Genomic DNA, 16,818 nt, shown 5'->3' with positions numbered 1-16,818 from the left:
CAAAATGGGAGAAAAGATTTACAAACCATATTTGAATCCCCTCAAGCCCCATCCCCCCCCCACCAGCCCCTTGGCCCCTCAAGCGGCAGACACATCCTTGCCCCTGCCTTGGGCTGCTGCAGACATCCCTGTCACCTCTCAGATTCTTGCTCTCTGCCCTAGAGGGAGACCCATGGGCTGAAATCAACAAGCTCCCTGCCCTCTGACCTCTGGGCAGCTTCAGCAGAAATCAGAAATCAGCGGTCAGAAATCAGAAGGCAGAAGAAAGAGAATGAGGCCAGGGGTTGGTTTCTTGGTTCACTTTCCACAGGGACATTTTGCCTGGCTTTGTCCCTCTATCAAAGGTTGCAGCTCCTGATAGGTGGTGTACCCAGCCGACATGCCCTCCGCTGCCCTGAATTAATCTGCCTTCGAGCTGCTCAGCTTCACTGTGTCCCTCTTTCCCAAAGGTTTTTCTTTTGGCCGCTTCTTTTGCCTGACATGCTCTTCCCAGACAGCTGGGCTCACCTGGAGCCTGACCACAATATTTAAGATGGCAACTGCCCCCGTCTCTCCATTCCCCTTTCTCTGCTCTACTGTTTTCTCATAACATCCTTCACCTTCTAAAACACTGTGTGGGGTACTCCCTTGTTACACTGTCTGTGCCCCCATGAGGAGCTCTCCTTCTCCACAGCAGAGACCTTTGTCTATTTCATCCACTGGCACAGAGCAGGGGCCCAAGTGAGCATTTGCTGAGTGCTGGAGGAAGAAGCACCCTGGCCTTGGGCTTGTCTTCTAGTCTTTGAGAGGCAGCTTCGGCATTTTCCATGTCTGCTTCTCTTCAGGGATATTAATAACAAGAGTAACTGTGTGAGTTTCCTAGGGCTGCCGTGATAAGGTCCCACAGACAGAGCGGCTTCAGCAATAGAAACGTGTTGTCTCACAGTTCTGGAGGCTGGAAGTCCAAGATCAAGGTGTCTGCAGGGCCCTGCCTCTGGAGGCACCAGGGAAGGGTCTGTTGCAGGGCCCTCTCCTGGCTTCTAGTGTGTTTTGGCTTTGAGCAGCACAATTCTAATTTTTAGAGGGCGTTCTGCCTGTGTGTATGCCTGCATCTAAATTTTCCCTTTTCATAAGGACAGTCGTATTGGATTAGGGGCCCACCCTATTCCAGTATAACTGTATCTTAGCTTAACTAATTACAACTGCAATGACCCTATTTCCAATTCAAGTCACATTCTGAGGTACTAGGGACTTCAACATATGCATTTTGAGGGGGTGCAATTCAATCCATAACAATAGTTAACATTTATTGAGTATCTTCTCTATGCCAAGCACTGTGAATTACAGTGTGATTCCCATGACAATACCTGCTGAGGCTTAGGTCTGTTATTATTGCCACTTTCACTAAGAGAAAAATGGATATCAGAGAGGTTAAGTGACTAGCTCAAGGTCACCCAGCTAGCAGGTGCGGGGCCAGTATGACACAGAGCCCAGATACTCTATCACCCTGCTTTCTCTCTTTTACCACACTCTCCTCTCACACGGGCTGGATCCAGTGTCCTGAGTTCCAGCAGTAAACTCTGAGGCCTTTGATTCTGAAATTGTCGAATTTATTGGGAAGCAATGGAGACTACAGGCAACAGAAACCATAAGGATTTTTTAATTTTTTTTTTACTACAACTCAAGAGTATATTCCATTCTTGCTAATTATGAAAATGTATTGCAATGAATCAGAATGACTTCCTGTGAATTCTGACCCCTGATTTATAAAAGCACAGAGTCTGTGCTTCTCAAGAGTGAGCCCTCACCCCACAAAGCCCCTGCCCCACATGGCCTGAATGACGCTCACTGGAAGTTCACTCATCCGAGAGTTAACACTGTGCCAGGCAAATCAATTTGGAAAACCAGCTGTTTCTGAAAGATAGCAATTATTTACAGTTGCCCAAGCTGATGACTGATGCCCTGAGCCAAAATTAATTGCAGATCAAATGAGCAAAGATGTCTTTCCCCTCTCAACTTTATTAGCCTCCTGAGCCATTTTAATAGACTGTCAAAATCTCATAAGAGGAATGAAAAAAATTGGAAAGTCTTTTTGGATAGGCAATCACTTCAAAGGGCTGGATGAAATATATGTATATATATTTGTGTGTTTATTACACATGTAACTGTATACATAAATATATATTTATTGCCTTGTTTTCAAATATATTTCAAGTTATATATAATATATTTTGTATATTATTTAAATATATAAAATATATTTAAATAATATATAAAAATATATCTACATATTTTATTTCCTTATTTTCAAATACATAATATATAAACATAAATATATTATGCATATTATAATATATATAACCTATATAAATATGATATTTTTATATATACATAACTTTGGAAAGTGCAAAGAATTTACCTTATATTGATGCTCTGTTAGGAACAGGGGAGTGGCTTTCACACACTTTGGATTTTGTTTCCATAATTCTGTCGGATGCTGTATTAGTTTCCTATTGCTGCTATAGCAAGTTACCACAGACTCGGTGGCTTAAAACAACCCAGGTGGATCATCTTACAGTTTTGGAAATCAGAAGTCTAGAATAGATCTTGCAGGGCAAACACGATGGTGTCTGCGGGGCTGGTGCCTTCTGGAGGCTCCAGGGCAGAATCTTGCCTGCTGCAGCTTCTAGAGAACATCTGCATTCCTGGGCGTGTGACCCCTTCCTCACCTTCAAAGCTGGCAATGGCGTCACTCCTGCCTCTGCTTCCACCATCATATTTCCTTCTCTGACTCTGACCCTCCTGCCTCCCCCTTTCACTTACAAGGACCCTGTGATAATATTGGGCTCACCCGGGTAATCCAGGGTTAGCTGCCTATCTCAAGATTAGTCCCACCTGCAACATTCCCTTGTGCCATGTAAGGTAATATATTCCCAGCTTCTGGGAATCATGGTGTGGACATCTTGGGGAGCCATTATTTTGCCTACCACAGGTGGGAATGGTTATGTCCATTTTACAGATGAGCAAATAAATTCAGAGGTGTTGGGCAATGTTCCCAAGACCACTTAGCTGGTAAATGGGTGATCAGGATTTGAATTCAGAGTAGCCTCATCCTAAAGCCAAAGCTCTTTCTCCCCAGAACATTTTTCTCTTCCACACTCTCAGCCTCATGCTGAATTTAGTCTCATGCCTTTCCAGGAATTGGGGTCAATGCTACCATTTGAAGGACTGTTTCCAATGGACTATTCTGCATCTGTCCTTGCATCTCCAGCTCTTTGAGAAGATGAAAGGGGAACAGACTACCCAATGCACTTCACTTCACCTAACTTCTGCTGGCCCTTCAGCTCTCAGGTTCCTGGTCCCTGTCTCCAGGAATCCCTCCCAGAACCCCTTATTTGAGAGGGAAGCTTGTCTCAGTGTTGCATGTGGTAATTGTTTCCAGGTTTGCTTTTCTCTCTAGATCATGGCAACTTCACCTGTGACAGCTGGCACAGTATGAGTGCACCTTAGGTGTCTGTGGAATGGATGAATGCATGCCTGCATGAAAGAATCCACCACCCAAGCTCTGAAGCATCACTTCCTGCTCAGAGGAACCTCCTACACAGAGGTTCCTGCACCTCTAGAACAGCAAAACATCATTTATCCTTGGGTCATACTCAACCTCCTCCATTGGACTCTGAGCTCCTACAGGCAGGCACCATGGCAAAGGCCCTCTGTAAGCCCAGCACAAGGCCAACAGCCTGACCATGGGAGGAGCTGGTGAGAGCTTGCTAAATGGCAGGGCACCAACTGGCCATGGTTCAGATGACTGAGATCCACCGGGTCCACACTTAAAGGCAGCGGCAGGAGCACTCTCCAGAGGCTGTGACTCTGAGTCCTGATTTTAGAAAGGGCTCCTCCTTCCCTTCCAGGACTGTGAAGTCATTTACCCTCCTTTCTGGGGTTTCCAAGGAATACTTTGCCCAATATTGTCAACTTTTAAGGAAGAGGATCTGCCTGCCAGAGCATGGGGATGAGAAGGAGTGGCTTCTGGAGTCTGGAATGAATAAGAATAGCTGCCTGTGAAGGCTTCTTGGACCAAGGGAAGAAGTGTAGGCACTTCCTCAGTGTGCCCCTCTTTCAAACAAGGGCAATCATTGGACTTTCAGGCATGACGTGAGCATTCATGAGGTCCCATGTAGAACATTTTGGGGTGTCAGTGGGGGGGACAGTAGGAGTCCCATGATGTTCTCTTTCCCCACTCTCTTGGGTTCTGAGCCAGCTGACTGTGTGACCCAGAGTAAGTCACTCCTTTTGGTCTTAGGTTCCTCAACTGTCAAAAGATAGCAAGAGTCCCTGTAAAATCCTGCTCTCCACAAGGATGTCCATCGTAGCCTTATGTAAAATCACACATTATGGAAATCTACCTAAATAGGACAAGAATAGTTACCACTTACTGGGTGCATACCATTTACCAGCCACTGCTGGAATCACTTAATGTATATTCATTGGTACAATCCTCAGCCCATCCCTATGAAGCAGGGATGATGGCCTTTAGAAGTGGGGAAACTGAGTCACAGAGATGCTGAATAACTTACTTGGGGGTCACGCAGCTAATAAAAAGACACAGAGCTGGGACTGGAACCCAGAAAGCATGGCACTGCCATCAGGTTTTGAGCAGAGACATTCAACAACCTCACCCACAGACAATGGTTAAGGAAATTATCATATAGAAAATTACTGGAGAAGGATAAATCGTTCAACACTAGTGTTAATTCAGGGAAGGAGATGATCTGCATGATTTTCTGCATATATGATACACTTCAACAAGAAATACTTAATAAGAAAATGGAGAGTCATTCTGACATAAGATTATGTGAACAAAAGCAGATTAGAGCTAGTATTTAGAATAGGATTACTGTGCTACTATGTAAGAAATATACATCTATGCATAGAAAGACAAGGGAAGAATTTGCCAAAGTTCCTTGGGTAGTATGATTGTAGGTAATTTCTTCTTTGTTCCTCTCTATTTTTCTGAGTTTTACAAATTTGCCCTGATGAGCTGGTATTGATTTCTTCACAATACCAGTAAAATACTTTACAAAAAACAAAAACAAATACCTCCTGTACTTTCCCCATAATTTTCATCTCAGACTGTGTTTTTCCGTTGCTCAAAGTAAAAATTAATAAAGAAAACTGGGTGCGATCTATAACTTGAGAATAACAAGAATGAATCTTGTGAAACTTCCAGAACGTGAAACGTTGAAATGTTTTCCCCTAACAAAAAGACCATGAAGTGGAAAGGGAAAGAGACAAAACATCATTCCTCTACATTTTTTATGGTATCTATTTTCTAAAGCATCTTGTTAGAATGACCCATTAAGCGCAAGGTACAAAATGAAGTGTTCTGTCAACAAGAAGTCAGAAAGACAATTGCAAGCCTCTGCCTGTTTGCATGGGTGTCAATCTTGTCAGTGCAAATCAGTAAGCAAGAGTGAAAATAAATGAACTACTCCATCAAAGTCAGAGAACAAAACTCTAATTTTAGCCCTCTCTTTCCATTTGGAAGGGAGCCTAACTGTGTGCTCTGTGCCTAAAATGTGAGGCACAGACATAGCTACAAAAAAGAAGAGACATAAACATCTCATAAAGAGGACAACTGAAGCTCAGAGATGTTGAGTGCACTGCTCAGTGCTACACAGCCAAGAAGTGCCAGAGCCAGGATTCAAATCCAGTTTGATCTGATTCCAAGATCTGGAAATTTCTGCTAGGTTCTGAAGCCACCCAACTTTCCCCTCCACCAAATGTGTGTTTTGCATATTGGAGGTTGAGAAACGGTGATGAGCTCTATGCCTTCTTTTGAACATACTGGCTTTTTATTAAGGTCTTCCATCTCTATCATACTGGTCGACTGGAATGTCCTTTCCCTTGCCTTGCAAACTCCCATATGTCTGGGGTAATGAGATGACTGCTAATGGTTTTGAAACATTTTAAAAGTCATGGCAAGAGATTGGAGACTCATGCCAATTCTCTGATCGAACTCCCGGGGACAACATGGCCCTCTTTCACAGGGCATTCATATTTCGTCATTTGTGACTAGGTGAAAATTCAAAGGATGGAGTTATTTATTAAAAGGAAGATGACAGGGAAGCAAAATATAGAAAGGAAATATTCTCTAGATGGGTAAAATGTCAGTGAAGAACTACATGATGAACTCCTAAAATCCAGCCCCCTTTGGCATGACAAAGGACGTGCTCCTCTAAAGAGATGCCTGTTTGTTGCCTGGGGTTCCCACAGTGTGGTGTTGCCTGTCTCGCGAGGTGTCAGGAACTGGGTGAGAATTGTCACTCTTCAGTATTCACTTTGAGGTTTTGGATCAACAGCCCAGACACAAATGATGTCTGGGTTCTTCCCATCCCAGCTATTTCTTTAAAACCAAGAGTTTGCTGAATGATAGAAAACCACATTGTCCTAATTGATGAATTCTGATGGGGAAACCCCCTGCCTTAAAGGACCTTATGAATATTCCCACTGTGCTGCGTAACCCTCTGTGGCATTCTCAGGAGTAACCCTCAGTTGACTTACAGAGAAGATGGCAGCCAAAGTCTCGATGCCCCCCGTACTCAAGGTGACGTACGGGATCTTTGCCGGAGGGATCCCAGCGTTTCCAAAGATGCTGTTGGTATAGAACCAAATCTGTAATGCAGGAAAGAACGAGAAGAGAGAACGGTCAGTGGAAGGACTTAATCTATTTTCTAAATCAAATTTGGGTATCAGGTGGTCTCTGGATTAAACTCAGAGTCCCAAGATGGAGAGGCGTGGGTGCTCATTTTTCACTTTCATCCCACCTTCTCCCTTTCTTCATTATTTTTTTCCTTATTTTATTTATATATATATATATATATTTATTATACTTTAAGTTCTAAGGCACATGTGCACAACGTGCAGGTTTGTTACATGTGTATACATGTGCCATGTTGGTGTGCTGCACCCATTACCTTGTCATTTACATTAGATATATCTCCTAACGCTATCCCTCCCCCCTCCCCCCACCCCACAACAGGCCCCGGTGTGTGATGTTCTCCTGCACTACTGAGAGTGCCCAGCTAAAAGACTATACTTCCCAGTTTTCTTGCAGCCAAGTGTGGCAGTGACATAGAAACAGCAATGTTGGTGGGGCTTCCAGGAAGTTTCCTTTTTTAAAAAAGATTTTCATCAAGGAGGTGTGCTTCCATTTTTGTTTTTTATTTTTGTTTGCCCTTCCTTCTTTCTGTGTCAGGATGGTGGAGGTGATGGCTGGAGCCTCAGCAGCCTTTTTTGGATTACTAGGTGACTTCAGAACAGCACTGCTATTAACCTCCATGGTAACTTTGTGAGAACCAGAACAGGCCCCCACTACGCAAAATGCTTTACTGTCATCCACTGAAAAATTGCCATAGTAAATCCACAATGCATACAAGGTGAAAGATGTTCCCCAGAGTTGGGTAATGCACAACCTGTTTAACTATACATAGAGCCCCTGCCTTGGGATAAAAGCCACTTGTTTAGATGCTGGACCAGGAAGTTAGAAAGAGTTAGCCTGTGCCCTTACTGACTACAGTGGTTCTGTAATTTATTATCCAAACATGAGCACTTTTGAGAGTGTTGATAATTATGCTGGGACAACACACATACATTGAGTGTGTCCTGGGAAAACCAGGATGTGTGGTCTTAGAGTTGCTATACCAGCCCTCACAACTTACTTCATGTGAGACAGAAAACCTTCCACCTTGTTGAGGTCTCTTTCGGGGTTTCTGCCACATGAGGCTAGACCTAAATCCTAACTGACGCTCATGGGCATCAGACAATCACTGATTAGGAGGTTGGAGACCTGGCTCCATCTTGAACTAGCTGTGTGACCTCAGGCAATTCACCCTGCCCTGCGGAGATTCCTACTCCACCCCAGTCAAATGAACATGACCATGCTTATTTTGCCTGTCCCGTGAGGTGTCAGGAACTGGATGAGAATTGTTGCTCCTCAGTATTCACTTTGAGGTTTTTAGCCTGGACACAAATGATGTCTGGGTTCTCCCCATCCCAGTCATTTCTTTAAAACGAAGAGTTTGCTGAATGATAGAAAACCACATTGTCCTAACTGATGAATTCTGATGGGGAAACCCCCCGCCTTAAAGGACCTTATGAACATTTATGAACAGTTTGATCCCTATTCAGCAGCAACGTTAGAGCACATTGTTCATAACCTGTCAGGTCCAACGTTAGCTGGCCACACTCTTGCATTTTGCTCTTTGTTTCTGGATGAAGCTCTTGTTTCTATAGATCTGTCTTATTACCAGATGTTTTTAGCAAAAATTATTCATGCACTGAGGGGAAGATATAGGATCTACTTATATCTACAGATGGTTAAATTTTGTGAAGAAAGTAAACCTCCATAAAGTTATGGGCATACCAAGAGATGCCAGTGAAAACTACGACACCCATTTCTTCGAGCTTGCAGGCATGGATACATCTATTGGCAAAAACAGGTTTTAATATTCGTGTAAAACAAGAACCTTCCTGTTCTGCACCTGTCTCTCATTTGAATGAGCGTTAGACTCCATTGTTAGCCTGAACTTCTGCTGTCACATCCATGGTATACAGAGGTAGCACCTAATAAATCCACTAATTCCTATTGTTCTCAGGGCTGTGACAGAAGCTAATATTATCCTGAAAACTCTGTGTCCATTGAATATGTTTATACAATTGCTTCCCCTTTAGAAGGTAACTATGATCCCCAATGCACCATCAGGGTTGGATTCCGGAAGTGTAACAGCCTTTCTTAGTCATCAGCCAAATTCACTGATTTTCAATGGCCAACGTTCTCTAAGGACCCTCTTAATGCCCTCAGGCTGCCAGGCTGTCACCCATGTGAAGGTGTCTGACATTTGTATTATTCACAGCCGTGGTTCTGATCCCCATGGAGCCTGACCAGCTCATGGTCCTGAGGCTTCCAGCCCTAGATCCCACTTAATGTGAATCCTCTTATGTTGTGGCCAGCACCTCCTTCTGGCTCCTCTCACCCCCCACAACCCTGTCTTCCCTGGTTTCAATTCTCCCCATACAGACACTGCTATAGATGTCCCTTAGTAGGTTAGTGAAAAGAGTCATTGTACATAAAGTTCTAAGTTCAGTGAGGGACAATTATAACTTTTGCAGGGAAATGAATGAAGCTGGAAACCATCATTCTCAGCAAACTAACATAAGAACAGAAAACAAACACCGCATGTTCTCACTCATAAGTGGAAGTTGAACAATGAGAATACATGGACACAGAGAGGGGAACATCATACACCGGGGCCTGTCAGGGGGTGGGGGGCTAGGGGAGGGATGGCATTAGGAGAAATACCCAATGCAGATGATAGGTTGATGGGTGCAGCAAACTATCATGGCACGTGTATACCTATGTAACAAACCTGCACATTCTGCACATGTATCCGAGAACTTAAAGTGTAATAATAATAAAATAATAATAAAGCAATAAAAGCCATATTTTTTTCTTATATTCATTCATGCATCAAAAGGCAGAAATCAGCCCACAGATCCTCTCCCCCAGCTCAGGGGCTACAGGGATCCTGCCGGGCTGGCCTTGTCCTCCCCGGGGCAGGCCTGGATGTCACACACACCGCCAGTCTTATTCCGTTTGCGCCACAAAGCCACTGCCCTCCCCCTGCAGCAGCTGATAGAGTGGGAAAGTGACTGCCTTCAGCTTTACCTCTGCTCACACTGACGCTTATTTGATTGGACAGTTTGAGGTCGCTGTAAAATAAGAAAGCACCCAGGAAACTTAAGAGTGCCTCCTGCCTCAGAGTCCCCCAGCCCCCATGGAGTGTGCTTTGTGTTGACCTTGTTCACCACACAGCTCTGTTCTCCCAGGTTGCCCCCAGCCTCCCCGTGCAGAGTGGCAGGAGCAGCAGTTCTGGAGGCATGGAGTGGGGATTCCAACCCCAGCACTGCCTCTCATGACCTGCGTGACCGCAGGCAAGCGACTTCACATCTTGGAATCTCTGTTCTCCAAAGAAAAGTAATAATACTTTGTCTTTCATGGTTCTTGTAAAAATTTTAATGATGATAAAAGAAATCATCCAGGACAGCACCTGTTATAATTGGCATATAACAAGTAGTAGGTATTCTAGAAGGTTCTGTCTCTCCATGGAGATGTGATTGCTTCTTGGTTAAGAAGAGCATCTGGAACTAACCCAAATGTCCAACAATGATAGACTGGATTAAGAAAATGTGGCACATATACACCATGGAATACTATGCAGCCATAAAAAATGATGAGTTCATGTCCTTTGTAGGGACACGAATGAAGCTGGAAACCATCATTCTCAGCAAACTATTGCAAGGACAAAAAACTAAACACCGCATGTTCTCACTCATAGGTGGGAATTGAACAATGAGAACACATGGACACAGGAAGGGGAACATCACACACTGGGGACTGTTGTGGGTTGGGGGAGGGGGGAGGGATAGCATTAGGAGATATACCTAATGCTAAATGACGAGTTAATGGGTGCAGCACACCAACATGGCACATGTATACATATGTAACAAACCTGCATGTTGTGCACATGTACCCTAAAACTTAAAGTATAATAATAATATAATTAAAAAAAAAAAGAAGAGCATCGGACAGTGGCACATATGCCATGGTAGGAATGTACCTCTGGGTCTCTTTTCAGCCTCCTTCTTGTAGGATAGGGCTTTGAAGAACTGTGCAGGTGGCAGGTGTGGGGGTAAGGGCAGCAGGAAAGAATTTGGGTCTTCTCAAGTCCCTGCCTCTAATGCCCTGAAGCTCTCATTCTTAATTCACGTCATAGTGTTTTAGAGACAAAGTGTAACATACATAATCATTTTTGCCTCCTCCACATTTGGGCATGCCTAAGGATGCCCAACATGTCTAAGAAAGCAGCATGTCTAAGGATCAGTCAAGGGTCCATAAGAGTAAACACCCCATTTACTTTTGCCTAGAACAAGGTGATGCTGACAAAGAGTACGGGTTTAATCTATGCTTTCTGGATGTGGTGGGCAGAAAAACAGCCCCCCACTCTCAAAATGTTCACATGCTAATCCTGGGAACCCCAGAATATCTTACTTTACACAGCCAAAGGGACTTTGCAGATATGTAAAGTTCAGAATCTTGACATGGGGAGGTTATCCTGGATTATCTGAGTGAGCTGTAAATGCAATCACCAGGGTCCTTAAAGAGGGAGTCAGGAGGATCAGATTCAGAGAGAGAAGACATAAGGATGGAAGCAGAGGTCAAAGAGGAAGAAATATTTGAAAATGCCACGCTGCTGACTTGCAGATGCAGAAAGGGGCCACAAGCCGAGAGATGCAGGTGCCATCTAGAAGTTGGGAATGTCAAGGAAGTGGATGATCCCTCTGGAGTCTCCAGAAGGAATGTGGCCCCGCCAACACCTTGATTTTAGGACTTCTGGCCTCCAGAACTGTAAGATAATAAATTGGTGTGGTTTTAAGCCACCATGTGGGTGGGGCTCCTTCAACAAAATAATAGCTAAGCTATTGTAGTAATTTGCTACAGAAGCAATAGAAAACTAATATATACTGGATAAAGATATAATTAATATATATTATGCATTTATGCATTTCGTGTGTGTGTGTGTGTGTGTGTGTGTGCGAGAGAGAGAGAGAGATGGAAAGAGAGAGAGATAGAGAGACAGAGAGAGTTGTAAACACAGAGGTGGCCACCACAGACAAATGGTGATGTATAGGATCTATTTTGAAGTACAGAAGACAGAGAAGACCTTGCCCATTTATTAAACACTGTGTTCCACGAACTGTGCCAATGCCTCACCTACTGTTTCCTGGGACCTCCTTTCCCTTCTATTTCCTGTTTCCATTTGGGGAGCATCCACTAGGGAACACACCTCCCTCTCAACCCAAGGGACAGGGAGGTAGGGAGTGCCCTCTTGCATCTCCTGGGCTCTTTCTGTACCTGCCTCCTGCAGGAAGCTGGAGACCTGTCTGCTGCCTCCACCCAAGGAGGGACTTGCCCTGTAGAGGGGTCTGGGGTTGCTCCTTCTGCCTGTGGCTGGGTCTAGCATCTTAAAGCAGGAGGTGCTGAACTAACTGCCACTTATGAAGCCATGCTGTCTAATCCAGCTCCACTCAAAATAGAGCTAACATTTTCATCCCCATCTGGTACTTGTGTCTCTCTTTGTCTCCCCCTCTCTAACCTTTTCTGAATTTCAGAGAAGAAGGGGGCTTATTTATTGTAAATCCCCAAACCTATCCCCTACATGACTTAACTGCATTCCCAGCACAGCCCATTGAGGGAGCTATCACTGCTTTATTTAACAGATGTGAAACTGAGGCTCAGCCAGGTAAGGGTGACCCAGCTATGAGTGGCAGAGCTGAGATCGAGCCCTGGTCATCCCAAACATTTCTACTGTCCTCTGCTATCTGCTACCTCTGGGTGAGAAGGAATCTGCTTTCCTTCCAGAGATGCTAGGGGGAGGGTGCTAAGTCCTATGGAGCAGGGCAAGCGGAATCGCCTGAGAGGTGAGAGGAAACGGGGGCATCAGGGATGAATCACTACCGGCAGCTGCCAAGCAAAGCAAGACCCTCTCCACCAGGGGCGGGCTGTGTGCTTCACAGTAATGCATGGAAGCCCACTCTCTCTCAGCAGAGCTGCTTCATCCACAGCCCCAAGCAAATGTCAGCTCCCATTCTCGTCAGACCTCGCTTCAGCTTGGCAATGGAGACAGGGGAATGAGCTGACTCTCCCAGGTCTCTCACTGGGAACAGTTGCGCCCCGACTACAGCTGTGCACCTTACGCTTCACAAAACAGGACCTGTGGGTCGCTCACTGGCCTTGAAGGGCTAGCTGGGCTTGAAGCTCTGGCTCCTGGTGGTTGAATCCCCAAGGCAGGGCAATTGACCATCTAACGTCCCCTCTCTGTGAGCTCCTATTCTTCGGAGGGAGGGGAGTCTGTGGGCTGGACAGAAGGAATTTGACCCCAGCAATTGCTATGGTGGTGAGAACGTGAATGCAGATCTCAACCACCCTGGCCTTGCTTTATATCCTTAGAGCACATGTGAGCGTGAAACTGGACGGCGTATCTAGATGCCCAACAGCTCAGTAAAAGGCTGCGTCCTTTTCTGACCTCCATTGTCTTTCTTTATAAAAATGCAGAAGGATACAAAGTAAGGACTCAAATTTTAAGAGTGGCCAGGAAATGCTTGCTTTTAAAAGCTTTTCTAAGAGTGTTGGATCACCCAGTCTTGCCTCTCATCTTACAGATAAAAATCTAATCTCACACTGACCCAGCCGTTAGCCCAACGATACCACCTTTCTGGCCTGGTCTCCTTTGAACTCTGACATGAGTGATTGAGGCTCAGAGAGGTGAAGTGTCTCACCCAGGGCTACACAGCTGGAAAGTCGGAGGATGTGGGCTGGAACCATAGCCTCCCGGGTGGTCTCAGGGTGGGGCTCTTTCAACAAAATAATAGCTAAGATTATGAAGCACCACCTGTGACTGACCCCGTGCTGAACTTATTTATTTATTTATTTATTTATTTATTTATTTGAGATGGAGTTTCGCTCTTGTTGCCTAGGCTGGAGTGCAATGGCGTGATCTCAGCTCACTGCAACCTCCGCCTCCCGGGTTCAAGCGATTCTCCTGCCTCAGCCTCCTGAGTATCTGGGATTACAGGCATGTGCCACCACGTCCAGCTAATTTTCTATTTTTAGTAGAGACTTGTTTCTCCGTGTTGGTCAGGCTGATCTTGAACTCCCGACCTCAGGTGATCTGCCCACCCCAGCCTCCCAAAGTGCTGGGATTACAGGTGTGAGCCACCACGCCCAGCTGCTGAACTTTAAATGCATCCTTTCATCTGTCTTCACCACCACTTTACAGCTGGGGAAACTGAGGCACGGGGCAGTCATGACAACTTGTCCAAGGTCCCATAACTCAACAGTTTAATGTTGCAAGTTGCATGCAGGCAGATGACTCCAAGCCTGGCACTCTTGACCACAGTTCAGGGTGGCCATATGGAGAGTCTCTTCTCAGCTTTCTCCCTATTCATCAGGACATAGCGAATTGCTGCAGTGAGATGGTCTCCACTTTTATGATTACAGAACATTTTAGATTCTTCCAATTTGATCTAGGAAGTGAGTTTAGGAGAATCTTTTCAAAACCAAAGTTATTAATAACTGCTTCTGAAATTGTAATTTAAGATTTTGTACAAAACTTGATTTGGGCTCCAGAACTCCTAATGATGGTTCAACAAATCAGATGGACCTTCATGTGGTTCCAGGCCAAAAGAGGGGGAAAGTACCACAGTTTTCTATAAACATATCTAAGGTTTTCATGTCTCCTTCCCCTTATTCCTCCCAGTCATCTCCCTTCCCTCCCTTCTACTCAACTGTTTCGAGAAAGCATAAGAAATCTGGGACTCTCTTAGGCACTAAGGTGACAGCAGACAACACAGGTCCTCATCTGCCCTAGATGACTTCTTAGTCTGGCAAGGAAGGGAGTACACAACGATTTCCCAAGTAAGTGGTTAGAGGAACACACCAGGAACCCTGTAATGCGTGGGCATCCCACCAAGTGCAAAGACCCAGGCAGCAGTCCACCGCCGGCGAGCACCAGAACCAATGTCACCAGGCCCATATGGCTCATGCACAGCTGGCACTCTTATCCTCTTTGCTCTTCTTTGACATCTATTTCTAACACACTTGGGTGTCCTGTTTCCAAACCAAGACTGCATATCAGGAAGCAGCAGATTTTGAAACTGCATGGTATTGAGAGAGGAGAAAACAATGCTAGAAACAGTCGTGCTGATGACAGCAAGTTTGGGAGGAGATTCATGCAAGCTGAGCAGCTGCCACCTGTGAGATATTTTACATAATTCCACAGATTCCTCACAGCAGTTGTGCAAACTGAGTATTATCATCCCCGTTTTTCAGGATGGGAGACTGAGGCCCAGGGAAGTGACTATGATTGGCTTCTGCGTTTAAGAAAGAAGGAACCTGGAGGAAGGAAGGGTCATCCCAAGTAGATAAGAGAACCACCATGACCCTGGGCATTCTGGAAGATAAGGGAAGGTTCAAGAAAATGAAGGCTTCCCTACACTGGGCTTGACAATTGGTATTGATCCAATTTTCAGCCCAAGAACTCCCTATCTCCTGCCCTCGCCTCCTTTTCTCCCCCAGACACTCAGGTGCCCACCATGTGGCATGGGCTGCTCTGGTGCTGGAGACACAGGGTTGATAAGATGCAGCCTCCATCTTCCAGGATGGAGACCCACTAATAGCTCTTTCCAGGTGAGGGGAGCACAGTGGAGGGGCAGGAACTGCTGTGGCCACCCTAGCAATGGGGACGGGGATGGGCCTAAAGCCAGGAGCCTCTTTTCACCCTGGCAACAGACTGACACTCACACTGAAGCCTGGTTTTCATGCCGAGGACAAACTGCTCGAAAGGAAGGCAGCTGCCTAAAATAAGTCGCTTTAAGCGACAGGTCTAATTTTAGAGAACGGAATTTGAAAGCTTATTGTGTGAGGCAGGGGGAAAAAATAAAACAATCCAACACCAAAAAGGAATTTAGAAATAAATAAATAAATGTTGTTTATTCCAACTTTTGAATAATTTCTTTTTTCCTTTTTTTTTTTTTTTGTTTTGTGATGGAGTCTTCCTCTGTTGCCCAGGCTGGGGTGTAGTGGTGCGATCTTGGCTCACTGTAGCCTCCGCCTCCCAGGTTCCAGTGATTCTCCTGCCTCAGCCTCCAGAGTAGCTGGGACTACAGGTACCCGCCACCACGCCTGGCTAATTTTTGTATCTAGTGGAGATGGGGTTTCACCATGTTGGCCAGGATGGTCTCGAACTCCTGACCTCAGGTGATCCGCCTGCCTCAGCCTCCCAAAGTGCTGGGATTACAGACATGAGCCACTGCACCCAGCAAAACTTTGAGTGACTTCTAAAGTACATGAAAAACATTCATCAGCTCCTTAGCATAAATATACTGAGCCATCTGTGATGTTTGCTTGACACACAGGTTCTCAGCCAGGGGCAATTTTGCCCTCAAGGGATGTTTGGCAGTGTCTGGAGCCATTTTTGGTTGTCACAGCTGGTGGGGCAGATGGTACTACTGGTTCCTAATGGGAAGAGGCCAGGGAGGCTGCTGAATAGCCTAGGCACACAGCACAGCCCCTATGACAATGAATTTTCCAGCTCAAAATGTACATAGTTACGAGGCTGAGAAATGCAAGTTTGGTACAAAGTGCCTGGGTGGGCTGTCCAGGGAGTGCACCCAGCACCAGCAGGTGTGACTTTGTCTGTGCAGGCACCACCCCTGGGACCTTGGGCAAGCTCTGACCCTCTGTGAGCCACAAGTTCTTCATCTAGAAAATGGGGACGATACCACTTACCCTGTGGGGCTGTTTGGGGCTGGAATAAGATGACAAACACAGAGATGCCTGGCAGTATTTACAGATGTCTCCAGTGACAGGTCATGCCCCCCAAATAATGTCTGGGAAAATGAAGAAGACAAAACAAGTCTTCTAAGGCAGCTGAAGTTTTGGATCCCAGGGGTGGTGCCTGCACAGACAAAGTCACACCTGCTGGTGCTGGTAGCTCTCTTTGACCTGTGAATCTGGATGACAAGGCAGCAGGTACAGGGGAGAGCTGGACCACAGCACGGCTGTGATGCTGGCATTTGCCACTAAACAGCGTGGGTCTCTCTGTATGTAACACGGAAGAAGACTTGTCCCCGTGGCTGCCTAGGGATGGCCTGGGGACACAGCCTGAGTGACATGCATGGGGGTGCTCTGAGGGGGACCTTGGGGCCAGATAGCTAGGG

The 16,818-nt window shown here is 45.6% G+C and overlaps 1 protein-coding gene across 1 annotated transcript in view; it reads right to left on the bottom strand.

The window, feature by feature from the left end:
* Window positions 1–16,818, bottom strand: part of SLC2A9 (solute carrier family 2 member 9) — a 197,763-nt gene that overhangs the window by 68,619 nt on the left and 112,326 nt on the right. The window contains exon 10 of the mRNA XM_030801107.1: window positions 6,544–6,654. Within this exon, the coding sequence (XP_030656967.1) occupies window positions 6,544–6,654 (111 nt within the window). The remainder of the gene's footprint in view (window positions 1–6,543; window positions 6,655–16,818) is intronic.

The sequence above is a fragment of the Nomascus leucogenys genome, chromosome 20 (assembly GCF_006542625.1).
Source record: "Nomascus leucogenys isolate Asia chromosome 20, Asia_NLE_v1, whole genome shotgun sequence".
Classification (NCBI taxonomy): Eukaryota; Metazoa; Chordata; class Mammalia; order Primates; family Hylobatidae; genus Nomascus; species Nomascus leucogenys.
Note: the sequence above shows the minus strand (reverse complement) of the source record. Positions and strands in the feature narration are given on the sequence as shown.